General features: G+C 45.5%; 9 protein-coding genes across 9 annotated transcripts; 6 read left to right on the forward strand and 3 right to left on the reverse strand.

The window, feature by feature from the left end:
• Window positions 1-9,988: 9,988 nt before the first annotated feature.
• ASPZODRAFT_137484 (hypothetical protein) lies at window positions 9,989-11,214 on the forward strand. The gene has a single exon (XM_022724337.1). It carries the CDS (start codon window positions 10,044-10,046, stop codon window positions 11,187-11,189), a length of 1,146 nt encoding a protein of 381 aa, XP_022576604.1. The 5' UTR covers window positions 9,989-10,043; the 3' UTR covers window positions 11,190-11,214.
• A 141-nt stretch (window positions 11,215-11,355) lies between these two features.
• ASPZODRAFT_137485 (hypothetical protein) lies at window positions 11,356-12,799 on the forward strand. Its single transcript, XM_022724338.1, has one exon. The coding sequence runs from the start codon at window positions 11,361-11,363 to the stop codon at window positions 12,681-12,683; it is 1,323 nt and encodes a 440-aa protein (XP_022576605.1). The 5' UTR covers window positions 11,356-11,360; the 3' UTR covers window positions 12,684-12,799.
• A 310-nt stretch (window positions 12,800-13,109) lies between these two features.
• Window positions 13,110-14,414, reverse strand: ASPZODRAFT_137487 (hypothetical protein). The gene is made up of 6 exons (XM_022724339.1): window positions 14,335-14,414; window positions 14,145-14,281; window positions 13,858-14,094; window positions 13,756-13,806; window positions 13,551-13,697; window positions 13,110-13,485 (listed from the first exon to the last, which is right to left on the reverse strand). Exons 1-6 carry the CDS (start codon window positions 14,403-14,405, stop codon window positions 13,271-13,273), a joined length of 858 nt encoding a protein of 285 aa, XP_022576606.1. The 5' UTR covers window positions 14,406-14,414; the 3' UTR covers window positions 13,110-13,270.
• A 234-nt stretch (window positions 14,415-14,648) lies between these two features.
• On the forward strand, window positions 14,649-18,760 carry ASPZODRAFT_1667941 (hypothetical protein). Its single transcript, XM_022726786.1, has one exon. The coding sequence runs from the start codon at window positions 14,703-14,705 to the stop codon at window positions 18,648-18,650; it is 3,948 nt and encodes a 1,315-aa protein (XP_022576607.1). The 5' UTR covers window positions 14,649-14,702; the 3' UTR covers window positions 18,651-18,760.
• Window positions 18,761-19,452: 692 nt separating this feature from the next.
• Window positions 19,453-20,354, forward strand: ASPZODRAFT_147766 (hypothetical protein; the record flags this gene model as incomplete). The annotated part of the gene is made up of 3 exons (XM_022725295.1): window positions 19,453-19,573; window positions 19,661-19,735; window positions 19,777-20,354. 3 exons carry the CDS (start codon window positions 19,453-19,455, stop codon window positions 20,352-20,354), a joined length of 774 nt encoding a protein of 257 aa, XP_022576608.1.
• Window positions 20,355-21,090: 736 nt separating this feature from the next.
• On the forward strand, window positions 21,091-22,453 carry ASPZODRAFT_137488 (hypothetical protein). The gene has a single exon (XM_022724340.1). The coding sequence runs from the start codon at window positions 21,215-21,217 to the stop codon at window positions 22,343-22,345; it is 1,131 nt and encodes a 376-aa protein (XP_022576609.1). The 5' UTR covers window positions 21,091-21,214; the 3' UTR covers window positions 22,346-22,453.
• Window positions 22,454-23,363: 910 nt separating this feature from the next.
• ASPZODRAFT_20787 (hypothetical protein) lies at window positions 23,364-24,125 on the forward strand (the record flags this gene model as incomplete). The annotated part of the gene is made up of 2 exons (XM_022727672.1): window positions 23,364-23,438; window positions 23,493-24,125. 2 exons carry the CDS (start codon window positions 23,364-23,366, stop codon window positions 24,123-24,125), a joined length of 708 nt encoding a protein of 235 aa, XP_022576610.1.
• Window positions 24,126-24,270: 145 nt separating this feature from the next.
• Window positions 24,271-25,264, reverse strand: ASPZODRAFT_126086 (hypothetical protein). The gene is made up of 2 exons (XM_022721460.1): window positions 24,907-25,264; window positions 24,271-24,843 (listed from the first exon to the last, which is right to left on the reverse strand). The coding sequence occupies exons 1-2, from the start codon at window positions 25,164-25,166 to the stop codon at window positions 24,345-24,347; spliced, it is 759 nt and encodes a 252-aa protein (XP_022576611.1). The 5' UTR covers window positions 25,167-25,264; the 3' UTR covers window positions 24,271-24,344.
• Window positions 25,265-25,560: 296 nt separating this feature from the next.
• Window positions 25,561-27,966, reverse strand: ASPZODRAFT_20789 (hypothetical protein; the record flags this gene model as incomplete). Its single annotated transcript, XM_022727673.1, has 2 exons — window positions 25,561-27,177; window positions 27,226-27,966. 2 exons carry the CDS (start codon window positions 27,964-27,966, stop codon window positions 25,561-25,563), a joined length of 2,358 nt encoding a protein of 785 aa, XP_022576612.1.
• Between the last annotated feature and the right edge of the window lie 7 nt (window positions 27,967-27,973).

A 27,973-nucleotide genomic window follows, 5' to 3' on the forward strand; every position in this document is an offset into this window, starting at 1 on the left:
TATAAATATAATTTATAATTTATTATATTTAAGTATAAATTAATTATACCTATCCTAAATAATATAAATACTAATTAGTCTATTTATAAGTTATATATTTAGATAATCCTAATATAATTCTTTCTCTTTTAATTACTTATATAATATAAGATTTATATAGAATCCTAAGATATAAATTATATCTTTAAGATCTAAGGAGGTCTAATATTTATTAACTATCTTAAGATATATTATAATTATACTTACTCCCTTATATAGGCTATACTTTATACTAGTCTATAATATACTATTAACTAATATATATATAATAAATCTAGATTAATTATTATAGATATATATACTTATGCCTAAATCTAGGATATAGTTATTATTTAATATATATTTTATAATACTATTTATATTAAATAGTTTACCTACTTTTTATTAAATATATATATTATTTATATTAATAGCTTAGCTTATTATAAAGCTCTTAATTATATACTTATCCTTATTAAGTTTAATATATATACTATAAATATTATATATTTAATAAGTAATATTAATATTATATATCTCTTCTCTCTTTATATAGAGCTTATTTACCTTCTTATAAGCCTTATTTATAGTATTTTTTAATATAGAGATTCTCTTCTTTATTTATTTAAATCTCTTTATAATAATATTATCTAGTTTCTATCCTAGCTTCTAGATATACTTATTAATATATAAGTATATATTAAATAAATATTATTTATTATATATATATTTATCTCTTTTCTTTAGTTTATAAGGGCCTTAAATTTAATCCTTATTAACCTCCTTTTTAGCCTTCTTCTATCTATTTTTATTATATTCTTTATATATTATAAATACTATATCTATAGAGTTAGTATACTTACTTAATTATATTATAAGATATTATTAAAAATCTACTAATAGTTTATTAATAGTTATTACCTATAGGTCTTTATATTAAAGTGTGATATTCGAAAGCTAACGGTCTCTCCAAAATCTCTGTTCTATCGCTACCATAGGTCAGAGGGAAGGTATCTATATACCTCCCCTTAGCTCATTAAAAGCTAAGCAACCTGGTGGCGATAGAACTCTATAGAATTAATTAATCCCTAGTACAGAGCAAAAACTCTACATAACCACTCCACTAGGGTTAGGAGATTTCGCGTCGTCAGTGAGCGGGCACCTTAGCATTCCACCAAGGTGATCCCACTCATGGCCGCGTAGGAGTTTATAATATTGCTCACTCATAATATTATATCCTCCCCCATCTAACTGGAACTTCATCCGCGAAGTCCTAATCCTCCCTCTAAGACCTCATTAAGATAAATCAGCTGTCGACAGGCAATTCGCTGGTCCTATTTAATAAGGGCCTAGGGTTAGCAAATAAAGACTTATTCTTTAATCACTTCATTGATCGCCCGCTAACCAATAGGGGGTCGCCCAGTCCCAGGCGAGGGCGCGGGGTACATCTATAATCGCCGTTGCTAGGTGACCTAGTAATCTCTTTATTTATAATAAAGAGTATATCTCCTTACTTACCTAGTGGCGATTCTTCCTTCACTCTTCCTCTCGCCATCATTACTTCTCATGACTATCCCCTGCCGATGGCTTTCGACAGCAAATTTGGGGACTCTAAGTCCCTTATCTGGCGCTCTTATTATAGGTCTAATCATTCTTATTATTTATTAAAGGCTAAGTGTCTAGTGCCTCCTAGGACTCCTTTGCCGCCTACTAAGGAGTCTCCCCCTTAGCCTCTATTAGGCTCTTATTATTTAAAGCGGGTTGTAGATCGTGGTAGTCTAGCGCCCGTCACTCACTATAAGTTTATTAATCTAGAGGGTAAGATGTGGCTAACAGTAATAGAAACTAAACTTCCCTTAGAGGCGCGTGCAACCTCCTTTAATAATTATGAGCTCATTTGTTTGTTCCCTACCATTTATGTACATCAGGACTTCTCCTAGGGCGGCTAGATATTAGTCCTAAGCCATATATTAAAGCTCTCTGCCGCCATCATTTTTAAGCGGGGACCTATGGCGGCTGACCCTTACTTAAAATATACCTATAGCAACAGTCCCTAGACTGCCTGTGTCACGCCTCCTATTAAGGAGCTTAATAGAGATAAGTATTAGGTTTATTATGCTGAGGCGTGTGTAAACTGTCTCTTCTATAATAAGGGTGCCAATTATAACTTGTGTTTATTTCTCCTGGGTCTTTTTGTCGCCAGTTGCTAACATGTCGCAGGTGTTAACTATAATAATAATAAAGAGTAGGAGAAGAAGGATAAGTATAAGAAGTAGCAGAAGGGAAAGGAGGTTAAGAAGAAGAGGACTTTATTACTTATTACTCCTATTACTCCTATTACTCCTACTGCTTCTACTACCGATCCAGCATTAGCTGCTGCACTTTCTACTATCCTTTTAGCCTTATTAAACCTGTCGTCCACTACTGGTGCTAGCACCGCTTTAACTGGCTTATAATTAAGTGCTCTTATTATCTCAGCCGCGGAGGGGGCTTAGTCAACTCCTCATTAAACTATCCTAGGTTCCACTCCCCTAAAGATGTCGCTCCAGCGTTTAACTATTTCTCATAAGGAGATGGCGCGTCATTTTAGGGAGTTTCCAGTTCTTCGCTCTAACTTCGCAGGTTAAAAAGTTAGGGAGACTATAGACGCTCATTAGGAAAGTCTAATTAATAATTCCCTTTAACTTATTAATTATAATAATACCCCCCCTATTATTCTATTTCCCTTATTGAATGCTGATATCAACAATTTGCCGAAGATTCGTCAGGCCATTGTAGATATGCATTAGTGAGTGACTACCCTTAAGGCTTATAAGGATATGTTAGTTACTGCCGCCGCTGTAGAGAAAAAGGAGGAGGAGGATCTATAAAGAGAGTATCTTTTATATATAAAAAAGTATTATTATAAGGAGTGATTGGTGTCTGTGTCCTGGGGTGTTATTATTAGCTCTTTATAGCTAGTCTCTTTTCTTTAGTAAACTCTATAATGAATTCCTTCTTAGTATCTTTTAGTGCTCTTTAAGGGGTAATCTCTTTATCCCTTATTTGCACAATCGGGCATAGGCCTTTTCTATTATTCCCACCTTCTCACCTCATCTCACGATCAATCAGACGACTACCACAAATAGTCTATTAAAGTTAATACTATTCTAGGCGTTGGCGTCCTATAGTCTAGGGTCAGTCTTTTGGTCGTCCTTATTACTATAGTCATCTTTAGACATGTCATTATTAAATGTCATTTTCTTAGATGCCTCCCATTTAGAGGTGCTCTCTAAAAAGATTAATATTATCCTCTATTAGTCCCTTTATCGTCAGGTTGCCATCTTTATTAAGGGGTTTTATTTCTTTTATTATACCTTCTGCTAAGCCTTTTTAATTATATGCTCTATAATAGTATCGTCGTCAATATCTTTACTGACCTCTCCCCCCCCTATTCTTAAGTATTCCCCTAAATGCTCTATCATCCATCATCTCTCTGCCGCCACCCACTCTTTCTTTATAATTATTAATAACTCTCTATAGGAGGGCGGCAGCAGTTCCTGTTCCTCTAGGATTTTCCTTACTTTAACTAAGTGCTAAAGCATGATACCCCGCTAGCGCAGTACCTATCACATCACCACTAATATTTATAGCTAGCTTAATTTATCCACCTCAGTAGTGATTAATCACTAACTATTAATTAGGTTTTACAGCACTCGTCCGCCAGGTTCTTTAAGGGCATATATACCTAGGGGGTGCATTTTTAGCACTCTATATAGACTGAACCACTTGCTCTTTAGCTTCTTTAATAATTTATTCCTGACTAACACCTAGTCGCCTTTTTTAAAGCCTATTTTCATCACCAGGCTGTTGTGCACTATCTTCATCTTTATCATATAGTTTAACAGCAGCTCATTCACCAATAATTAGGCATAATTAACCCGCTAAAGCCGTTCCTCCACCTCCACAAGGTTGCTGTTCGCCGGTCCCTCATTATTATCACCCAGGATGCGGGGGTTAACACCATACAGGAGGTAGAAGAGGCTTTTTCCTATTACTATATAAGTCTATATATGTGCGGCGAAGAGGGCCTATAGGAGGTATTCATCCTAGATCTTTATTAGTTTCCCTATGATATACTTTATAAGTATTTAACCTAGGAGGCTATTAAGGTTCTCAACCTTGCTGTTCATCTGCGGGTGATATAGTGTTGTTATCTAGTGTCTCATTTATAGGATCTTCAGATAGTGTCAGACTACCGCCATGAGCAAGTTGAGTCTATTATCTAATAAGAGCTCATAAGGGGCGCCATAATTCATAAAGACTTTATTATGTAGGAATTCGGCGATCACCTCTACTATGCCTTCTAGGACTATACGGGCCACTGGCCAACCTGTCATATACTTAATTACTATGATGATCCATTAATTGCCATTAGGAGTCAGTGGCAGGGGCCTAATTAGGTTAATAGCCCACCTCTTAAACGGTAGGGCTGTCACTAATAGGTTAAGGCGTCCATATTAAAGGTCCTCCTATAAGCCTTATAATACCTAACATATGAGGTAGTCTTAGACGCATTGTTTAATCTTAGCCTGCATTGTCAGCCACTATCCTTAGGGCCAAATAACGCCCATAAGTCCCGGGTGTCTAAGGTGTCCAAATTCATTATATATTTACTTAATGAAGTCTATGTAAAAAGGAACTAGAAGATATAGCACTTTATAGTTATTATAAATGCGCTTTAGCTCATTATTATTCTCTCCTGCTAGACAAAAGTTAGGAGCCATTTTTTTAATTATATATTAAAGACCCCAGTGCGCAGGTGCTTCATTTATCACTAGGTATCTTACTATACCTTTTAGCCACTCCTCCTCTAAGTGGCCTTAAAGTGCCAATAGGGAGGCCGCGAATATTTATTGCCACTCTTATTAGACTGTGTCTTCCGCCTTATCCTTAGGCCTATCTTTAATAAAGTCAGGTCAGCGACTAATAGTATTAGGGATAATTACTTTAGTCCCTTTCTAGTAGCAAATCTTTAGATTATATCCGCTGAACTTATTGATCCATCATGCAAGTCTCTTAGAGTATATCTTTGTCGTTAATAAATACTATAAGCTCTTATAATCCATAACAACAGTCATAATAGTGCTATTTTTAATATAGTAGTCTTAAGTTTATAGCGCCTCCTTTATTACCAGCAGCTCTTTCTCCTACGTCAAGTAGTTTTACTCTGCAGGAGATAGCTTTTATTTATTAAATATAATAGGGTGGTCAGCACCATCTTCTGCCGTCTATAGAAGAACTATACTAATAGCCTACTTAAAGGCATCTATTTTAATGCAGAACTCCTTCTTATAATCTAGCAGATAAAGTACTAGGGCGGTTACTAGGGCTTCCTTCACTACTTAAAAGGCAGCCTCGCATGACGCGGTCTATATAATAGGTTAGAATTTCTTTATGCGCAATTCGGCGTCTAATTCCTTCAGCAGGTCATATAGGGGCGCAGTGATATATATAAACCCCTATATAAATCATCAGTAGTAAGTAGCTAATCCTAGGAATTAGCAAACCTCATAGACATTCTGGGGCCTTAGCCAGTTTAATACTGCTTCAACCTTCTCAGGCATAGGTGATATCCAGCCCCTTTCAATGACATATCTATAGAACTCTAATTTCTCCACGGCAAATTCACATTTTAATACTTTAGCATATAGTTAATATTCTTTTAGGGCAGCGAGGACCAGGTTAAGGTGTCAGCAGTACTTATTAATATTCTTAAAGAAGATAAGGATGTCATTGAGGTATACCACTATAAAGTAGCCAATATACTTCCTCAAGACGCAATTTATTATCATCTAGAACGTTGCCGGTGCGTTGCAGAGACTAAATAGTATGACCAAGAATTTAAATTTGCTAAACACTATATTAAATACTATTTTTTTAACTAAGTCATCTCCCATCTATACCTGCTAATATCCTAATAGAAGATCAATCTTCAACATTACCTGGCTCCCGCTTACCATATCCAGCAACTCCTAGATTTAAGGTAATAAGTAGCCATTCTTAACCATTAAATTATTTAGCGCTTAATAGTCAATACACATTCACCACTCTCCTATTGCTTTTTAGATAAATACCACTAAGAAGCCTTAAGGACTAGCAGAGGGTCAAATAAGCCCCTTCTACTTTAAGTCCTCTAGTTATTAAATCAGCTCCTTAAGCTTTTCTTATAAGAGAGAGAAAGGGCTAATATTAATAGGCATGGCGTCGCCCATGTTAATATTATATATAATATCTTATTTAGGCAGGAGGGCCGCCGCAAGTTCTTAGTAAAAGATATTATACTTCTAGAGGACTACCTCCACCTTAGGATTTATATATAGCTTGCGCCCGTCTAGGAGCTCAGTAGTTCATTAAAGAAAATAAAGAACACCTTTTAATTTCGCCTTATATAGCATGTATAGTGTATGTTGTGCTGAGATCATATTAATATAGGGCATAATTATAACTTATTATTTAATATTCTTTAAGAGCATAGAGAACTGTTCGCCTTAGTGGTCCTAGAGAATCATCCTTAATTCTGACCATTTAATAATAGGGTCAGTAGCTTTTAGCCATGTCTATCCCAAGATAATGTTATATTTAAGGTTGTCAATAACCCAGGTGGGGGTTATTCTTATCCATCTGCCGAGGCGTAGCAGGAGGCGTACTTAATATATAGCTAGAATATAATTACTATTTAGTAGCGTCACATCTAGCTGAGTGCCCTTATTAATCTATTAGGGCGGGGCACAGGTGAGTTTTTAAAGTACCCTACTGCTCACGAAGTTGTTAGAGGCTCCACTATTAATCATATATTTAACCTTTAATTTCCCTTATTCCCCAGTGCTGATCTCCCCTCTAAAGATTAGCAGCCCTCCACCTAGCGCATTTATTTATACTAATATTATTTAGGTTATTAGTTTATACTTCCTTTTTCATATTTTTCACTTTTCATCTCCTCATGGGGGTGGTAATCCCTAGGGGTCCAGGATATTAAGGAGGTTAATATCAGGGACTACAGAAGCCTTAAGTATTTATGCCGCCAGCACTTCTAGTTCTAGCGGTTGACTCTATTTCCCTCCCTTAGGGCCTTTATTAAGGGGGTTATTATTAGGATTTTACTTAGTTAATAATCCTTTATATAATATCTAGGTTTCCCATATACAAAACAGAGTCCTCTCGTGCTGGCGATCAATTATTAGGGGTGCGGCACATATCTGTTTATAGGGGTAGGCCTCCTAGGCAGGGTATATAATTGCCCTAGGGTGTTAATATCTATGGCATCTAGTGCTCCTATTAGCCTATAGACATGTTGTGCGGCGACAACCCCTTTCTTATAGAGGGCGAATTTTACAACAACCCTAGCTAAGGTGGTTAGTTTATCAGATTCGCGCGCCCACCACCCTTAGAGTTATTTTCAGCTGCCTATGATAAATCGTCAGATAAGTACATTCTCTACCAGTAAGGGGTTAATCTAGTTTACAACTTTCACCAGTTCATGGGCATACGCCTAAATGGGTCGCTTTCCTTAAGTAAGACTCTTATACGCCTCCCAGCAGTGTTCCTCACTAAGGTGTTTAGTATAGTTATTAGTAATCCACTTCTTAAATTCCGCCATAGTTTTAATAGGGGCGCGGAGCTTATTATCAACAGAGCTCTATAAATACCTCCATCATTCGCGCGCCTCGCCATTAAGTTTCCATTTCGCCACTAGGACCTTCTCTCTATTAGTGGCGAACTTCTTATATAAGACTTCTTTATCTTAAAAGTATTTATCTACTTACTACAGCCATTTTTGGGCGCCCTCATCTCAATATTCGCCTATATATTTAGGGATCTAGTTAAGTTCCAAGATCTTTTAATAGGGGCGTCCACCTCAATCATTAAGATTATTAATTGACTCCTAATAGCCAGTTTCCCCAGCGGCCACTCAGGTGTTATTCTAGGGACCCGGCTGCCCAGCGGTCGCTTAATGGAGGTTATCCTAGAGTTAAGCCACCTACACGCGGGCGGTCTTAAGTTCCTAGACTAGATGATTTACTTAGCCTCTTTCGCCTTAAAGCACTTACTCTAGGCATCTAAGAAGAGGGTAAACGTCTATCTTATCCGTCCTGGCGGTTGCAATCACCAAGAGGATTTTAAACGCCTTAAGCAACAGGTGGTTCTGCACATTGCCAATAGGGTTTATTGTTAACTTATAGCAGAAGATTAAGTCTTTTATTTACTTAGTTTCTTTAGTAAAGATGCTTAATAATTCTTCTTTCTTTACTTAAGGGGTCTTTCGTCCCTTTTATCCTGCTTTTAAATTCTATTAATCCTTAGATATTGTCCGCGGAGCGGCAGTCTGTCAGGGTCGGCACAGGGGCTAACCCCTAATATGATATGCTACTAGATATAATATTTAAAAGCTAACGGTCTCTCCGAAATCTCTATTCTATCGCTACCATGGGTTAGAGGGAAGGTATCTATATACCTCCCCTTAGCTCATTAAAAGCTAAGCGACCTAGTGGCGATAGAACTCTATAGAATTGATTAATCCCTAGTATGGAGCAAAAACTCTACATAACTGCTCCACCAGGGTCAGGAGATTTCGCGTCGTCAGTGAGCGGGCACCTTGGTGTTCCGCCGAGGTGATCCCGCTCATGGCCGCGCGGGAGTTCACAATATCGCTCGCTCGCAATATCACAAAAGCTTTAACTTTATATTTAATATATAGCCTTTATAAAGTTAATTAATATAGCTTAAGAACTATAGTATTAGCTATATCTTATTTATAATAGCTTTAATCCTTATATCTTTATAGTTATAATATATAGATTTCTAGCTGTTTAACTATTTATTTAGATTAGTCTTTAATATATATTTATTATTAATATTTCTTTATTAATTTATTAGCTTAGCTTTATAATATATTTTTATTAATATTAGATATATTTATAACTACTTAATTATTCTCTTTATAATATTATTATTAGCTATAATAGTTAAGAGATTAATTTATATAGACTAAAATATATAACTTAAGATATAAAAGATCCTTATCTTTAACTATTTATATTTCTTTTACTTATAGTAATACTTTTTATTAACTTTAATATATATAATTAATTAGTATTCCTTTAGGTCTCTAGGTAATTATACCTCTTTATTATAGTCTATAATATCTAGAGCTATTAGTGGCTCTAGTTCTATATTATTATCTAGATTAATATAATCCTAGATATTATATAAATCTATGATAATTTATAGGGCTTTATACTAAAGATGCTAATCTATACTATTCCTTAATAAGACTAATATCTTTATATTATCTAATATCTTATCTAGAATACTTATTATCTTTAGCTTATTAGTAGTATATTAGTAGTCTATATATATAGTATAAGTTTATAAATATTATTTTAACTTAGTGGTATTATTAATATAGTGGTTCCACATCTTTAGCAGGTCTTTAAAGCTTATAGATAAATATAATAATAATTAAGAGTTAATTAGGCTCATAACTTTAATAAATCCTATATATATTTAGGGCTAATAATATTATATTCCTATATAATTTACACCTTACCTAGTATATCTAATATTAATTAGGCTAGATATATTAAGTGAATAAAAAATCAGAGTATAACACTAACTACATTAGGCTTAGCTAGTTAAATGACGGTGTAAATATACACGAATCATCCTGATTGGCAGCCTCAAGGTCATCCTTCCCTGCAACAGATGGTTAATGTCTCACCTGTTCCGAACACCCCGGGATCACCATGGCTAGCTGAACAGCTCCCGCGTTGTCCCTGTACAGAGTAAACTGACGTGTCACATCTGTACAAAGTACCCCTCCAAGACTGCAGAGTCTGTAAGACTAGCGTGGAGAGGAAAGATATCCCTGCTAGAAGGAGTAGTGGTGTAGTTATAGGACAGCGTACTTTACTGTCCATATGTAAACCCAGTGAGATTTATAGATTGCACCACCACCCCATATTGCTCCCCCCATCGTCATCAAAATGGGCTGGTTCCCTCGCTCCATAGACTCCGAAGCCAACCAGTGGCAGTTCGACATTGTCGGCCTGTTGGCTGTGATCGGAGGCTCGGCCCTAGAAAAGCATCTCCCAGCGATCACTGCCTCGCCCTTCAGCGCCTTCCCCCGGCTGCTGCCCGCGCCCGAGTCCCTCCTCAGCACCGAACGCAGCCACCGACTGCCGGCCGTCAAGAACATCAGGGTGGTGGGCATCCAGTCGGGCAACCTGGTGGGCGAGCTCAACTACTTTGCCGATCTCATCCACAATGTCGAGAGTCTGCCGAGCTTCATGGTCAAAGTGTGTCACATCCGCCACCACCGGGATGTCGAAGGCCAGGACAAACCAGGCCAGCAGGGCGACAGTGGGCGGCCGATCCGCATCCAGCCCTTCTGCTGGCTCAACATCGTGACCTGGCTGTCGGTGCTGATCCTGGCGGGTCTGCTGGTGGCCGCGGGGGTCCTACACGACGGCGTGGCCCTGCTCGCGCTGGCGACCATGTCGTGTTCCACCAGCGCGGCGTCGCTGTCTGCGCTGTGGTCGCCCTCGCTGGCGCAGCGCACAGCGAGCAACCAAGTGCCGCCCGCCAACGTCGTCCTGGTCACCCGCGGGGGCGCCTTTGTCGTGGTCAACTGCGACGAGTATGTGTGTCGTGAGCTGTACACGGGCAAGGACGACTGCAGCTACCGCTACAATCGCACCGGACATCGCAGTCTGCTGGCGACGAGCACCCTGCTGCTCATGGCCGCCGTCATCCTCTTCGGCAGCTGTACCTGGAGGATGCAGATCGCCGTGGGGAGCGCCTACATCGTGCTGAACGCCATGTACTGGCTGCTCGCCCTGCTGGTCGAGCCGCGCGATATCTGGGATCTCACGCGCTACGAGGTCGAGGAAGAGTCGTCAACACGGGCTACCAACTTCACGCAGGCCCTGTGGCTCGCCATCCACCACGCGGGGGACACAAAATGGGTGCGACGCGCGGACGCCGCTCCGATCTCTGATGCCTGGGATCAGTGGCTGGCGGAGGCGAAGAGAAACGTCCACAATATCGACTGGGACGCTGTGGGCTGTAAAGACCGGCTGATGAGGGCGGCTGTAGAGGAGCACAAGTCGACTGTCGCACTATTGAGATAGATTAATCTATTCTTCTATTCTGGCCTATCATATAATTATCTTCATCAGTAGATTAATTATAGAGATATTGCCACTTGATAAAATACAAATCCTGTTCTATTTAGTATTGAAATATTTTTCAGTGGGGCTGAGAGTCTCTCCTATTCTTCCTTCTTGACTATTCAATCAATCATGGAATCTCTTGTGAATATCATCAATAACGGCAGCTTCCCCTCCCTCGACGATGCATCTCTTATCCAGCTGTTATATCAGGCCTTTGCCTCGGAAATCGACCGCCTGAAGCGTGTCCCTCCCCGCCATGAAGGAGACGGCTCGCCGCCCCGAGGCTCTCTGGGTGCCGAGGGGCTGACCCCATCGCGTCTCCTGTTTGGAGAGGACTTTTGTGAGGTCAACCGCAGCATCACCAACATTCTTGCAGTTCGCTGGGTGCTGGCCGATCAATATGATGCCCTGACACTCGGTCAATCCCCCACGCTCAGGCTCTCCCGGGACACCTTTTGCGCGTTTCAGGCCTATGCACAGCCCATCCTGGCCCACCCCGAGCAGTGTCTGGCGTTGGTGGTGGCTCTTATTGTCGGCGACATGGGAAAAGACCCCCAGATGGAAGACGACGTGGCAGCAAAGAGAGAAGGAAAAGAACCAGGGAATCGCAACCACGACGAGCTCCTTGCCCACGCCGTCGCCGTCGGTCTCCTCGACGCCCCCTTGGGAATCCTACCCGCCCCCCAGCGGCGCGATGTCATCCTCGGCATCGACGTGGGCGCGACCTTGAATATCCCACAGTTGATGCAAGGCGAGAACGTGCCAGGGAGTCTGCAGTGCATTCTGCGCTTCCAGGACAACCCGTCGGCCTTTCATCTCAAGTATCTGGAGATCCTGTTCGACGTGGCCGGTTCCGCCGCTCATCTGGACGCCCGCGGCGCCGTCAGCATGATCGAGCCAGTCTGTCGCTCCATCTTACAGGCGTTACCCATACTGGAGGAGGTGATTGCCGGCCGCACCTCACTACGCCAGGCGTACGACCATGTCCTGCAGAACCGTGGCCAGATGCTCGCAGCCAAGGGCTTCTCGTCGCTTTCCACTGATAGCCCGTCCGACCGGGCCTTGCTGCGCGTGTTGGCCATGGGTCGTGTGGCGGATCCATTGCTGGCCGAGCAGTTCCAAGACGCCTTCTATTCTCTGCCTGATGCGACTCGCAGCGCCCTTGTCCACGGGTTGAATGCGGATGGCTGCGAGGATGAGCCGGCAGTCGTGCTCTACTACATGCCGTCCGTCTTTGTCGAGGCCCTTCGAGTCCTCCATGATGCACAGCGCCAGACCCGACAGACGGCGCTGCACAGTCTGATGGGCTTCATGGCTCGGACTCTGCAAGTCTCCCTTGATGGGGGGGATTGGATCGTGGAGCGCGATGTGTCGCCGGTTAGGGAGATTGTCGCCAGCCCGGCCTTTTGTCAGGATCCGCATATTCTGGATGATTACGTGCTTGAACAATAGATGGTATATTATGATTGTTACCTGAGCATCTACAAGACGCCTAATCCTGATGGATTTAGTCAACAGGCAAGAGCTATTAAATAGGTATAGAACATAATACAATTTATCCTTCTCTGGTATGTATCTTGTCTCATTACTCTGATATACTCTGATAGTTTCTACATCATCTATAGTCAATATCTATAGATTATCATTGGGGTATTCTATATACCCCACCAGTTTACAGCTGATCATAGTTCATGCAATAGTAAGGTGTCTAGACAGGTCTTGTCATCCGATGCCTAATGCGTGTTTTAATTACATCTACAAGTCACACAGAACTTTATCACTGCTGGTTCAGCCAGCCTCAAATTCCGAGAGCTGAGAGGAGTCCTCTGTATGGATGACTTATGCAGCCATCACCCACGCTAAGCTTGTAGATTAAGTGGCGCATGTCTCATTCAGCTGCTGCTGCATCGAATTAAAAGGGAATAGAATCGGCCAAGTCACTGCATTTGCTTTTTCCTACCACCAGCGCTTGCACGAGTGCATAACCGAGCTGCTTGACACCAAATAGGGAACTCATCACGAAGCCTTTGACCTGTAAACTAAATCTTCTCGTTCGATAGCGCCTGGCGTCCCGCGGCATCGGCCCCCCCCAAGGCCTGGAAGGTCTTCTGTAGGGTATCGTTCCAGCGGCCACCGGTCACCAACCAGCCAGTCATATGGCCAATGAACTGGGCATTGGTGATCAGGCCGCATTGAATCACATCCTGGATCATACGGCCGATTCCGTGCTGCTTCAGCCCGCGTTTCATGCGTCCTGGACATCAACAGATGATGGGAAAAAAAAGGTAGATAGAGAAGAAGCGGGGAAAGACAACTCACTGCTCATAGCCCATCCAGAGGGCCGGGTGATTTCGACGGTGTATTTGCGGATTTCGGTGGTGGCGTACGTCGCGCGCATCCCAATCTCATGGCCCAGGCTCTGGACGGTGTAGATGCTGCGTTCGCGGAACTTGAACAGTTTCACGGCTACGGAGTACTTGGTAAGGTGACACAAGCCATCCGTACTCAGGGAAGCCAGCCTTACCTTTCTTCTCTTTGTTGTCTTCGGTGGCATCATCCAAGTCCCAATCGGAATCTGCTGTTCAGTGAGTGATATGTCTTATACGGAGGGTTCAGGTACACATACCCTCACTATCAAAGCCTGAATCAGAGTCGGATTCCCCCCCTTGTTCGTCTTCATCCCAGTCAGAATCGGCATCATCCCATCTAACCTTGTCGCTTTCTGCCTGGCTCGTCTTTGCACTGTCATTCTCTTTGTTGCTGTCGTTATCATTTCTCTTATTATCGTTCTTCTCATTGGCATCAATATCCCTCTCAAGTTTGGGTCCCATTCCATTCAGGGTCACCAAAGCCTTTGGATCCTCTAGAACATTAATCACCTGCACAGAACTAAGATGTCAAGAAATAGCTCACTGTAGATGATGATGCCCTTGATGAAACCGTCGTTGGCTGCATAGGAGATGACAAAAAAGACATCGACAAAGGCAATCAGGCGAATCTTCCCCGGCCACGTTTTGCCATCGATCATGATCTCCCACGGATGAATATCACTATACGGAGTACCTTAGTCTTTATAATATAGATATATATATCCAACACTCACCAGTCACACTCGAGAGTTTTGTCACGAATCGAGCGGCCGAAGATCTGGAGGACACGATGATAGGAGAGCATGGCGAGTCGTTGAGATGGATACTGAACTTGAATGGAAAATGGAAGATGATGAAAATGAGGTGGTTTTAACCATATATATTTACATTTAAATGAAAGAAGACCAAGACATGCAGATGTACTCTGTCAATCTGCATGCTGTAACCCCTCTTTCTTCCCCCACCTGCTTATGCCCACTGCAGACAGGCAGATAAATATATATATTAAGTGATTTAAAAGATCTCACTGTTCCCGAGTTGGTCCTCTTCGTACCATCAAGACTCGGAAATAAATCTACTACCATCAACCCACTCTTTTACCATGGACAACCTGGATGTTGGCCGCCGGTTCACTGGGGAGGTGACACGCTCGGTGATTGGCAAAGAGGTGCAAGGCACTCTCGGGTTTGCCACAGGAGAGTACAAGGCAATGGTGCAGAACCTCACCAAAGATGAAAAATTGAAAGACAAGCTGAATCGGTTCCTCGCCCACTATGTTTCCCCGACTGCATACTCTGATTTCCCCATCTTCAACGACAAAAGAATGGCCGACTGGCAGGCCCAACAGGTGGATGAGTCGCAGAAATGGCTGGTCATCCCTGGGAGCGAAGATCCTAGTCACCCCGGGCGAATGATAGACCTCGACACGGGAAATCTAGTTCCAACCACAGCCACCTATGGCCCGGGTGATGTGTATTGCATCCTGTCGCACAGCTGGAAGGGGTGGGAGGTGAGTTACGACTTTTTCAGGCGCGCCCAGAGGAACTTGGAGGGATCCTCGCCGGACGGAGGCGACGTCGGCCGTGTCTCCCAGATGAGCGAGGATGAGGCTATCAGGGCCGTAAAGAAGCTGAACAAGCTGCTGGAGGCGAAGGGTGACTTGAAGTGTGATGGACAGCTGGTCAATGTGCAGCTTGTTCTGGAGATGCACTTGAAGACGCAGGGGAGCGAGAGAGAGCGCGCGAAGGCCCTCAGATCCAATACCAAAGCGCAAGAGCGTCTCACGAGTGCCCAGTCCAAGGCTAATCACTATGAGAAGATGTACGGCAGGGGCAACGGCGACAAAGCAAACACCAAGGAAGGGGCCGTCACCTTTACTGTGCAAGAGGTCCAGAAGAACATCGCAAATCTTCGAGAAAAAGCGGCCAAGGAGGCATTCAATGCGAACAGGAAGATGCATGATGCCCAGACCGAGTGGGAGGGCTGCGGAGAAGCCAGGGAGTTCTTCAATATACATCGCGATATCAAGATGGCCGTTGAGGAGCTGCTCTCAACGCTGTACACTCGCAAATCAGCCCGCAAGCTGCGACAGTCCCTGAAGCAGGCGAACAATATATACAACAGCGGACACTTCCCCAGCACAGACAGACGGTATATCTGGCTGGATAACTGCTGTATCGACAAGTCGAATGCCGGAGAGTTGAACGAGTCTCTGGCTCGTATGGGCGACTGGTATGCCAATGCCGACTTTTGCATTGTCCATGTTGATGATGCGCCGTGCGACGAAGAATGGGTTGAGGAGTACAAGGGTCTTGTGAATCAATACGATGCACTGTCTTCAACAGTCGGCGGGCCTTTTCAGCTGTCACCAAAGGAGAACACAGCAATCGACTCTTGGTCCGATTTGATAAAGTCGGATCCAGTCTACTGGGCCAAGCGTGGCTGGACACTCCAAGAGCTGGTGCTCAGTCGGATGACGTTCTATTTCAACGCCGACTGGAAGGAATTGGATCGGGAGATTGTTAACACCATTGGTCCTGTTTATCACCGGGTGCCTTTCATCAAACAGTATCTCAGCCACCATCTTGTGCAGTACGAGAAAGCCGAGAATGATCAGGGAGAGACTTTCCAGGCAGCCGAGGAGTGCATGGAAGATATCAAGAGCTGGACGTGGCCTCAGCAGATGGACTATAGGACAGCCTCGGCTCAGATTGGGAAGATGGTATACCTCCGTGCAAAACAGGTTGTGGAAGACAAGAAAAAGAACCAAACCTCAACAAGAGATGAAGAGCAGGAGGTGCAAGGACAGATAATGAAGGCAGAGGAGAACGAGGTTGCCAACGAAGTCAGACAAATCAACAGCAAGCTTGCCAGGGTCGTCAGCTCTACCGAACCACGCATCGTGAACGACTGCAAAGAGGTCCAGAAGATTGGCGGCATCAACAAACTCGACGCCTGGAGACCCGGTACTCAAGACGTCAACGCATCGGCCCGCAGCATCATGACTCTGGCATCCCAGCGAGAAGTGACGGTTCCCATCGACCAGGTGTACTCCCTCATGGGTATCTTGGGTGTCCGTTTCCCAGTGTTCTACGCCGAGGGCCTCCCCAAGGCACTCTGTCGTTTAATCGACGAGGTGGTGATCGCCTCCAACGACGTGTCTGTCTTCAACTGGAGTGGACGATATTCCGGGAACTCGATTCGAGGCCGTTCGCTCTACCCATCCAACATCGAGGCGTACATGGAGCCACTCGACGTCCCGCACCTCGAAGAGCAGGCCAGAATCCACCAAGGGATTGTCCGGCTTCTTCAAAACAAGCCGTTGGTGCAGAGCAGGAGAGCACATAAAGTCATCGAGTGTTTGATCCAGTTGACAGTCAAGGTCAACGACCTGGAGAGCCATTATCCCATCCATGAGACGCTGCAACTCCTCGCCAAAGCGATCAGCAAGGCAGATTTCACGTCGCTTTCGAGCCACAGACACGCTTTAAAGGCAATCGTCATTGAGACTGGTCAGACCGCAAAGCAGCAAAAGGCATTTGATAAGCAGGAGAAGCAGAGTGAGAAAGAAGATCCAAGGACAAAGGCCGGGTTTCGACTGGACAGCTTTCCAGGCATCAGTCCCATGCTCAAGTCGGCGCAAGAGAAGGTCGAAGAAGTCGAGATCCCTCCCAAGCCAGAAAGAACGAAAAGTGCCTTTTCACTGAAAAGTCCAATCGAGATTCCCAGTCCAGCTCTATCCATACCTAGCACACGCTTTGGATTTGGGAAGAAGGCCAAAACCGAGACAAAGCCTTCTAACCAGCTTCCAGGTGCAGTGAAGATCATCGAGCAGGAAGGAAAAGATTTCCAAAAGAATAACAAGAATGATCAGGATCTAATTAAACCAAAGGAAAAGAGCGCGCCGGACTGGGACAGGCTGAGAGAACATATCATCCAGTTCATCGACGACATCAATCAACCGACCACCGCCGAGGAATCAACCCCCAACAAGGCTTCTAAACACAAGGATGGGAACAAAACACCTGCAGTAATGGCCAAACAACCCAAGGTTGACCCCGAGATCAATCAGCGGATGGTATGCCCCAACCCTATCATTGTGAGCTCGGCAGGCATCCGGGGAATATTCGATATCCAGCGGGTCGTCGTGCAGATGAACGATCGCGACATCCTGAGAGCCAAGGTAGGGAATGCAGTCGCTGGACAGATGATTGAAGGCTCGTGCACCATCTCGACGGGCTTCAGTTCGGTGTACCTGGAGTTCACCTGCGAGAAGAAGATGCTCGAGGACCAACTGAATGTGACGGATGTGATCAACAACTACCTTGTTCCAAACAAAGAAAATAAGAATCAGCAACCAGAACCATCCGATGAGAAGGAGCCAGAGACGCCATCCAAGATTGATCCCTACAAGATCACTCCCGGCAAGCAGAGGGTGAAGCGCATCCTCGACCTTGTGCAGCAGGATGATCTACACGCCGTGGCAGGCGAATGGGTGCTGGCTCGTTTCTCCGATGTGGACGGGGCTTCATGGTTTCTATGCCAGCTTTCTCTTGGGTCCAACAATGACTTCCAGGGCCGTCGGATTGCAACTGATGCCTTTTCATTCTACGACGGCATTCCTGAGCTGGGACTCATCGAGCATTGGAACACGTATATGGCGGAATACAAGCAGTACATGTGCGCCTTTCTCGACTGCTTCAGCAAAAGCAAGATGAACTTTGAGAGCGCCCTTCAAGACCTGACGGAGCTTTTGAAGACGGTCAATGGGGAGGCTTCAGGAGAGGGAAAGGAACAAGGAACGGAGGGCAATGAAGAAGCGGAAGAGGAAGAAGAGGCATCATTTATGCAGAACCTGATCAAGGCAGGGTCGCATATCACTGCCGGTGCCATCAGCTACACCTTGCGCCATCATCTCCAGACGAGGATGGAGCAGAGCGCCATCAGATCAGTGCCAACAAAGCTGCGCCCAGCCATCCGGAATATGAGCAAGAAGATGCATCTCTCTCCGATGATGTATCATGCCTCGAGAGAAATTCATATGTTCTAGTTGATTGAATGGTGGGAGTGGAGGCAATATGGAGATATTCTGATTTTGAAGGGTAATCAACATTCCATTCATCTCCAATACTCTAACAACTATATTGATATTCACTTGACTGCTATTACACTCAAAGGAGAGTATTTCATTAAACCATACTACTACAAGAGGGCAAGAATGCGTCATATAGGGTAAAGTTAAGTATTCTGGTCCTTATTACTCAAGCCTGTGATATAAGGTAGGGATAAAGATTAAGAGTGAATGGCTAGTGCAAATCATGGTAAAGATTAAACATGTAATGTCATGCTGCTTTTATCTTCGTCTAAATCATAAAGGCGTTGGTCTAAGATCCAAGTTAGGAGAAGTAACCATGCTATCTTTATGCTCTTAAAAACACCATGGCAGCCTCAGCATCATCCTTATCCTATCCTATTTGCCACTGGTATACTGTAACAAGCAAAAGACCCAGGCGGTGAGAGCAAGCAGTCCTATTGTCTGTCCTCATACCCCCCTGTCTTCATCCCATATATGTATCACACTCATGTGAGGAGGTGATCTTAGGTGACGTCTATAAGGTCTTAAGGCTTACTGCAGACCACATGTCTATTCTTTAGGAGTCATATAGATTACTAGATATGTTATGAAGTGTTGTCATTATAGGAAACTAATTATAGTTGTGAGACCTTTCCTGTGGCAAAAGGCAGATGACAATATCATGAAGAGGGTATAAGAATAAGCCATTATCCATAGATATTCTTTCACTCTTAAGTGAGATATCTTTGTATATAATCACTAATCCTTTTTCTTTATTATGGAACATGATTCAGAAAAGTCTTTAAAAGAATTTATCCTAAATGTCTTGGATAGTGATGATCAAGGAGAATATTCCTCTGATGAATCATTGCCTCTGGCGGCGACGCCTGTGGACGAGCGTTAGGCTCAATATGGCCGGCACTATGCGAGTTATATCTTTCGTTATTTACCATATGATACACGTCTCCTTTGCTCCCATATGACAGCATATGCTATTTCTGTGGATGAGGTCCACCCTGAAGAAACCGATTTGTATAGCGAGGCAGTGCGGCAGTGCGGCAGTTCGTTAGCAGAGAACCACCTTCTGATGACCGATTTCAAGGGCTATTTTCGATTCTTTTGCAGCTCAGGGAATACTACAATGATTATACGTATATGATGATGGTGAAAGCGACATTTGCTTTCATTGCCAGTACATTTGCAGAGCAGCGGTTTTTGACTCAATCAAAGGGACTCCCAGTCGACTCTCTTCGAGACCAACGAGATGATTCAGGATTTGGGCTATTCTTTGTGCTAGCGCTGTTTCCTCGTGAATATGGCATCTTGCCCAAAGAGAATATGCCCGTGATCCGGATGATGGTGGACTATGCCAACGATGCGAATGATGTTCTTTCCTACTATAAGGAAAGTATTGTTGGTGATGAACCTGCCAGTGCGTTTATACTATATAGTCAAAGCAGCGGTGTTTCGCGAGCCGAGGCATTGCAACAGTACATCAACTTGTCAAAGAGAGACATTCAGAGGATGGAGGAGTATGGGTGTTCAGCAAAGATAAAGAAAATCATGAGAAGATTTATCTATAGTTATGTTAGATGGCATGTTGATTCCCCGCGGTATCAACTGGATGAAATTCTAGGTGATGCTGGAGTATATGAAGGGAATCCAACAAGGGGGCCTTGAAAGCGGCTAAATGTGAGTGTAATGAAGCTTTCTCACTTTTTGTATAGGTATCTACTTACATATTATCCAGTTGATGATATTTTTTCAGGGTGATTGCATATAGCCATCAAATATCGATTACAGGGATGAGACAGGACTGTTCTAAGAGGCAAAGATGGAAAGTTCAATTTGGCAAGATAGTCAATATTAAGTTACAGAGCATTTACACTTTCCACCACCGCCAGTTGCATCAAGATCTTAGGGTTAGGGTTAAAATATTGCAGCTAAATTCTACCCCCCATGGTAGATGATTTTATCTACAAGATGTTTGAGCATAATTAGCGGAATACCACATAATAATAATTATCGGCCAATGAAAGCAGTTGCCACCATCCATTCGCTATGAGCTAATCCTGTTCCATTTCACACCTCGTGATGAACCTGTGCCGAGATCCGAAGCTGCTGACAAAAAGTATCTCTCATGGCCACTATTGCATAGAAAAGGCATTTCGCTCATCCATCAGCATGGAGAAAGCTGCAGCACCACAGGACGACCCGAACCTGGTCGACTGGAAGACGGACGATCCCGAGAACCCGCGCAACTTCTCCACGCCCTACAAATGCTGGATCACGCTCCAGCTGGGCCTGCTGGCGCTGAGCGCCAGTCTGGGCTCGTCCATCATCTCGCCGGCAGAGTCGACCATCGCCCAAGATATGGGCATCAGCGCCGAAGTCAGCATCCTCTCGGTGTCACTCTACATGTTCGGCCCTCTCATCCATCGGTTGAGGACTCTATCTTGCTGACATATACTAGCCTCGGCTTCGCCCTCGGTCCTCTCTGCTGGGCGCCCATCTCTGAGGTCTGGGGCCGCCGGTGGTCGATGCTGCCGGCCGTGTTCCTGCTGGGCGTGTTCAGCATCGGTTCTGCCACCAGCACCAGCCCTGCTGCATTGCTGGTAACCCGGTACTTTGCCGGCCTCTTTGGCTCTGCGCCAGTGAGCAATGTCTCGGCGGCCCTTGGGGATATCTTCCACATGCGGGCACGCGGCATCGCCAGCACCTCGTACGCCGTCTGCGTCGTGGGGGGTCCAACAATGGGGCCGATCATCGGGGCGGCGCTGCTCACAAACCCACGGCTGGGATGGCGCTGGACTGAGTATATCGAGGCCATAGTCGTCTTTGCCATTGTTGTCTTGACTTTCTTCTGCCTGCCCGAAATGTACGCGCCTGTCTTGCTGCAGCGCAGGGCCGCCCGGCTGCGCAAGGAGACAGGCAATAGCCAGCTCTACCACCCGCACGAGCACCTGCAACTGGACGCGCGCAGTATTCTCACCAAGCATCTTGCGAGGCCCCTCGTGATGCTCGTGAGCGAACCGATGGTCACTGTGATTTCCCTCTACGCTGCCTTCACCTACGCGCTGCTCTACCTCACCCTCGAGGTCTTCCCCATCGTCTTCGAGGAGATCCGCGGCTGGGCGCCCGTCGACTCGACGCTGCCCTTCCTGGGCCTCTTTGTCGGAGTCCTGCTGTCCTCCCTGTTCATCATCTGCGTCGGCCAGCCGTACTACATCCGCAAGTTTGACAGCGGCGGCGGCCGGCCCGTCCCCGAGGCCCGTCTGATGCCCATGGCGGTGGGCGGATTCTTCTTTGCAGGCGGCCTGTTCTGGTTCGGCTGGACGGCCTCGCCCCCTATATCGCCGGCATCGCCAATTGTCGCGGCGGTTGTCTTTGGCTGCGGCTTCTGCATTGTCTTTGGCCAGTGCATCAACTTCCTCGTCGACACGTATGGGCCGTACGCCGCCTCGGCCACGGCCTCGGCCACGTTCTTACGCAGCGTGCTTGCTGCTGCCTTCCCGCTCTTTTCACAGCCCATGTTTCGCAGACTGGGTGTTGGGTCGGCTATGTCTGTATTGGGTGGTATTGCCACACTGGCGGTTCCTGTTCCCTTCCTCTTTATGATTTATGGTAAGCGCCTGCGGAAGATGTCCAAGTTTGCGCCGTTTAATGGATAATCTCTGTAGACCAAAAGTCATATATAAGTATGCTCTAAATAAACTTCACTCTTGATTGCACTCCATAGAACCTTATTCTTTATGAGTCTGTAAACTCGCCATGGGGGCTATAATTATAAAGTATGTTAATTATGAGTATTGTTCTTGTAGGAGTATATAAAATATTGCAAAGTAGAGCTCTACAGACTAAAACTGCGCTGGACCTACGGTCTCCGCAATAATACTGAAGTCAGACCTGCAGCCCTATATTCGCAATTACTAATACTATCTAGAATTACCTTGAAACAATCTAAAATCACCTAGAAATTACCTAGGGATTCGCCAAGGAATCGTCCAGGAATCAATATAGGGATCACCTAGGAATCAATATGAATCAACGCAGGGATCAACACAGGGATGAACACAGGGATCAATATAAGAATTAATAAAGACATCACCTAGGAAGCGACGCCAGAATCGACACAGGGATCAACATAGAATTGATAGAGGAACTAGCCTAGGAATCAGTATATATGCTTTTTAATTAATAGCTAGTTAGATGCTTACCTTGATCATTAGAAGAAAGAGGGCATAAAGTATTATAGAGGGCTTAGATTAAATATAGACCGATCCTAAAGAGGAATGGTCGTTGTATAACTATAGTGGGGTGCGCCAATAATTGATATTTCTGCATAATAGAGAGTAAGGATTAGAAAAAATGGGTACCACTAGACCAAAAAGGTGTCTGAACAATCCAATCTAGGAATAGTGGTCATAACTACAATTATCCTATCCTATCAATCCTAAGTCAGGGTTTAATTATCTTTCTCTTAGTATGAATATTATTCATTTGTATTCATCAACAGGATACTAAGTTGTACAACTAAAAAGGAATGATGTGGCGTTTCTATGTAGTTGAGGTATTATTACTTGAAATCAGATTACATTCCTGAAAGGTCAGAGATAAACAAACTGGAGTATTTAATGATAAGCATCAAGAATCATCTGTCCATGTATCTATCTTATTGGAAATATCGGTATGAATACTATCACCACCCTCTGTATCTTGGTCACCGTTGCTTGGTGCCAGGCGTCGCATCTTACCCAGGACTCTGTATGTATTTTAGTCCCTTGTACAAAGCACAAGCCAGACTGATTCTTCTGCCAGCCACTCTACCCCGCGCGATGTGCCTCTGATCCATGCATTGGCATCAATTTCACCGACGCCTCATACATCTGCGGGGACCGGCGTCTGGGCCCTGTCAGCACCCCGAGTGACTTCCCACTGTCAACGGAGCTGCAGACGTACGCCCGGTTTGGCAACCTGTGTCCATACGAGTTCCTGTCCAAATGGACTGCTGCGGATGGCAATTACTCGCAGCCGCCGGAGAACGGGTTCGTACTCAGCACGACGCCCGCGGGGAAGCCTATCCTGGGAAACACGACGCTCCCCGTGGGGCAGAAACTGGACCGGTTCGGCTCTGAGTTCGGCACGTTCATGTCCCCGCTGGGGGCGCCGTACATTGAGCGATCCCTGCCCCCGCAGAACCTGGATACCTCTGATGGACGGTATCCGTACAATTATCACGTCTATCAGATCACGAAAGCAATTCCAGTTCAGATCGGACCGATTGCACCCTGGTATGAGCAACCGGGTATGGGCACACAGTTCGTGATGCCGTCCCGAGTCATCGATCTGGTCAACAACGGCTATCTCAGGCGCTTGAGCCCGGCGGAATACGACGACCGCAGCGACTTTGTGGATGACTATACCCCGGGGCCGTTGAATATCACTTCCTAGCTGAAGACCCTTGATTATCGTTTGAATGATAGGCAGGAACTTGAATTTAATTAGGTGAAGCTGTAGTCTGGGCACTTATATTTCCTATCAACCTTAGATAATATACATAGATATATAGGACCTCTGTAATTCTGAAGTGTTCTTTATTTACACATACTAGTTATTAAGCTCAATATCACACTTCAGTAAAACCCTAATAGTCAAGAATATACTATTAAATTACAAACCTAACATCCTGCGCATGCCTACATTCTCCACCACCCACCCTCCCCCAAGTCGAAAAGCCCCCCGCCCTTGAATCTGCTGATCATATTTCCCCATTGCCATATCAGTGAGAAAGATTCCCAGCGGCTGCGTGGGCGAGTGGCCACTCTTCCAACCCCAGCGGATCAGAGGAAGCAGCAGCAGTCCGAGCCCATGCATCATTGCTCCCGGATAAGGAATGTATGGCTTGATTGAAGTATGAGCAGATGCATCCACTGCTGCAGGCCGTACACTGTCCGCACGGAGCTTGTCTGGATGTTTTGCAGATAGCTCTCCCAGTGCTGTCTCTGTCTCCCCCTTGACTCGGGCGAATAACACAGATGTCCAGCCGGGGGTTTGCGTGGCGCCTTCGCCAGAGACATAGATAAAACGGAAGGGCTTCCTGCCTTGTCTCAGTGTCAAAAAGGCGTTGGCTGCTGCGAGTGCATAGTCTTTAGTGATAGTCACATATTCACTGTTATGAGCAGGTTTAGTTTTTATCCTCTATAACTGTTATTAAACGCAAAAGATGAGATACCTCTTTGTCACTTTGGCCTGACTAATCCCTAAAGCCCAGACACACCCATCTGCATCTGCCAGTTTCTCCAACAGCTCAGACTTGTACACATTGAAGTCCTGGTGATTGATAACCTCGACGCGGGGATCGGCTGCTGCGTCCGCCATGTCGACTTTGCGCCGACTCAGGATGGAAATTTTGGAAATTTGCGGGTTATGCAGCATGGCGTCCAGCACAGAGGAGCCGACAAGCCCAGTGGCGCCAGTGAGAATGAGGTGCATGGTGTTGGAGATCCTTACTATGTAATATACAGAAGTCTAATATAGATGGGATGACAAGATTAGTTATAAACAAAGAAAGAAGATGAAAAAAGTGCCAGACATTCTTCATATAAATAGTGGGGGCTGGCTATAACTATAGATAGACATGCTCTGTGGGTTACCAAAGTGATGACGTGAGCCATAACATAAGACATTTGTTACTAATCAGATAGTATTGGTAGATTAAACCAATAAGGCGGCCTCTATAATATTAGACCTTTAATCCTATTATTCTAGCTTACTGATTACCTAAAGATCCCCATTCTTAATATCATAGCATTATACATAAGCGACAGGTTTAGGAATTCAAGTATAGAATCATCTTAGCAGTGCCTTGAAAAGGTAGTATATCATCCTATAACTTCTCCGGACTCTCATCCGGGGTTTCCTCAACTGTCACTTGGGGAGTGTTTGGATCCTTGGATTTCCCTTTGCCCTTGCCCAGTACCGGGGTTTCCCCCCCTTCAGCCGGAGCCTCCAAAGCATTGTCTTTCTTCTCAGGGGGGCGCAAATCAACTGGGTGCACTGGCTCATCTAGATCCACTATCTCAGGGCTTTGCAGGTTAGTTTGTTGAGGATTCTGCCTGTCTACCGGCTGTAGACGGGGGTGCGTCTTCAAAAGCTCCATGTGTTTCCCAGATGTGCGTGCATTCTGGGATTGATCGACCCAGGTTTTGACATCTCTTATGACTGCTTTTTCCCTGCTTGAGCTGGGCAACACGGACGAATCATCGGTATCATTTGCACTTGATGATGCTTCTTCATTGTAATGGGAACGTACAGGACGTCTGTGTATTATCCGACTCGGCGGCACTACCAGGCTCCTAGGAGAGTTCCAATGGGGGTTATCATCATCGTCGTCGCTATCGTCCTGGTGATTAAACCCCCTCAGTTGGCTGATATATCCCGGTTGATAGCGCGGGGCAAAAGGTTCCAGGTCCCTTGCTGCATTCGCACAGTCCTTGGCCTCTGCGGGATACTTCCCCAGGGCCATCCACAGAGCGCTCTTGACTCGAAGTTCATACATTCGCAAGGCCGGTGGATGACGAAGCGTCGCGTCGGAAGACCTCGGGCCTCTGATGCTTTCGCAGAGATCCCGACGTGCGGTATTGTCAGTGCAGAGTCGATATCTATACAGCTGGACGTAGCGGGCAGAGATCAAATCCCCGCGTGTCTGCTCGTGCAGGTGGTGAAGCTGCGTGCAGAGCTCCTCGGGTTCCTCTGCACGGCGAATCAGTTCGATCAGGCACTGTGCCTCGATCTCGTAGTCGCCTAGTTGGCGTGCTGTCTGTAATGCGGTAGTGAGTAGCGGGCGGTTGTCGGGAGTTACGTGGATGGGTCTTGGACGGGGAGGTGCCTCCCTTTCCATGCTGTCAGGGACGTAGATGTCCAGGCCAACTATATTGTCCCCGTCGATGAGGCCGGTTGAGGCTTCCCGACCTTCTTGAGCGGCAGCTTGCCTTGCCATGACACTGGCCAGGTGCTCCTGTGCGAGAATCCAGCGCAAAAAGGGTCTTGATGGCACACAAGCCGGGTGGCTCTGATGGATGCGTTCTGCGAACTGCTGGCCGCTTTGCAGCCAGATCCGGGCTGCAGCCAGATCCCTGTCACTTTGAGCATGCCGAACAAGACCGGAAGACATCTTGGTACAGATGGCCAGCAGTGCCAGGCAAGTTGATTCATCATCCTCGCCGTCGCCCGTCTCCCAGTCCCAAAGGAAGCGATCAACCCCAGCTTTGGTGGCGAGGTTTGTTGTAGGAGGCAGCATTTGTTTCCATGCCCCGTCGAGTCCCATCAGGTTTGCGAGGGCGAAGAACAGGGAATCAAATTCCCAGATACGCCGGTCTGTCTGCAGAGACTTGTACAGGCCTTGCCAGTCCTTGCAAAGGTCTTGGAACGGTATACGCCGAAACAAGGACGATTCTGATCTTCCGTATGCCACGATACACAGCCAATCTCTAATGAAGAGGATCTAGACCGCCGTTAGCGATCATCAGGGTACTATATGCCATGGACTCACCTCGATGGACGTCCAGGGGACGTTCTCCCTTGCGTGTCGCCTCTGCAGATACTTGATTCCATCGTGGTGCTCGACGTTCAAGATGCGATCCAAAAAATGCGAGCTACGCGCCAGCGCGGCGCGAACAGCCATAAGCTCGAGACAAGCCCTTTCCATCCGACTTTCGTCTCCTCCTTCTACCTCCTGTGGTTCAAAGAATCCCACCCGTTCGAGCGGTCCGATGATGGAAGCCAGCTGCAGCTCCTTGAAGCCCCGGTAGCCCCCCTGTTCCAGCAGCAGATCGGCGTGTTCCAGCAAGACAACCGGATGGTCAAGATGACCAGCCAGCGTGTCCTGGATATACTGCTCTGCGGCGTGAAAATGGCCCATCTGCCGAAAACGCGCGAGCTCTTCGAGGGCTGCCGAAAGATCCAGCCCAATGGTGCATTCGAGATGGTAGGTCAAATCGTTTATTCCCTCGGGGCTCAGAACCCCCTCGACACCGTTCAGAAATGGCTCTGGTCCCAACGACGGGATGCCTTCATTCTCGTTTCTTCGAGTGTCTTCCCTGCCACGCTCTGCTAGCTGTCGATCATTCAGCGTGGCGGACTCTCGTTGCTGCCTGTCGTTATTTATGTCGACAACAACGATTTCTCTCTGCGACCGGGGAGAGGGTCTTTCAGGAGTCAGATATCGCTCAAATCCGCCCGCCCGATGGTCTCGACTGACGCTACCACCATCTATATATCTGCGAGGACACATGTTGTTA

This window comes from Penicilliopsis zonata (assembly GCF_001890105.1).
Source record: "Penicilliopsis zonata CBS 506.65 unplaced genomic scaffold ASPZOscaffold_40, whole genome shotgun sequence".
Taxonomy (NCBI): domain Eukaryota; kingdom Fungi; phylum Ascomycota; class Eurotiomycetes; order Eurotiales; family Aspergillaceae; genus Penicilliopsis; species Penicilliopsis zonata.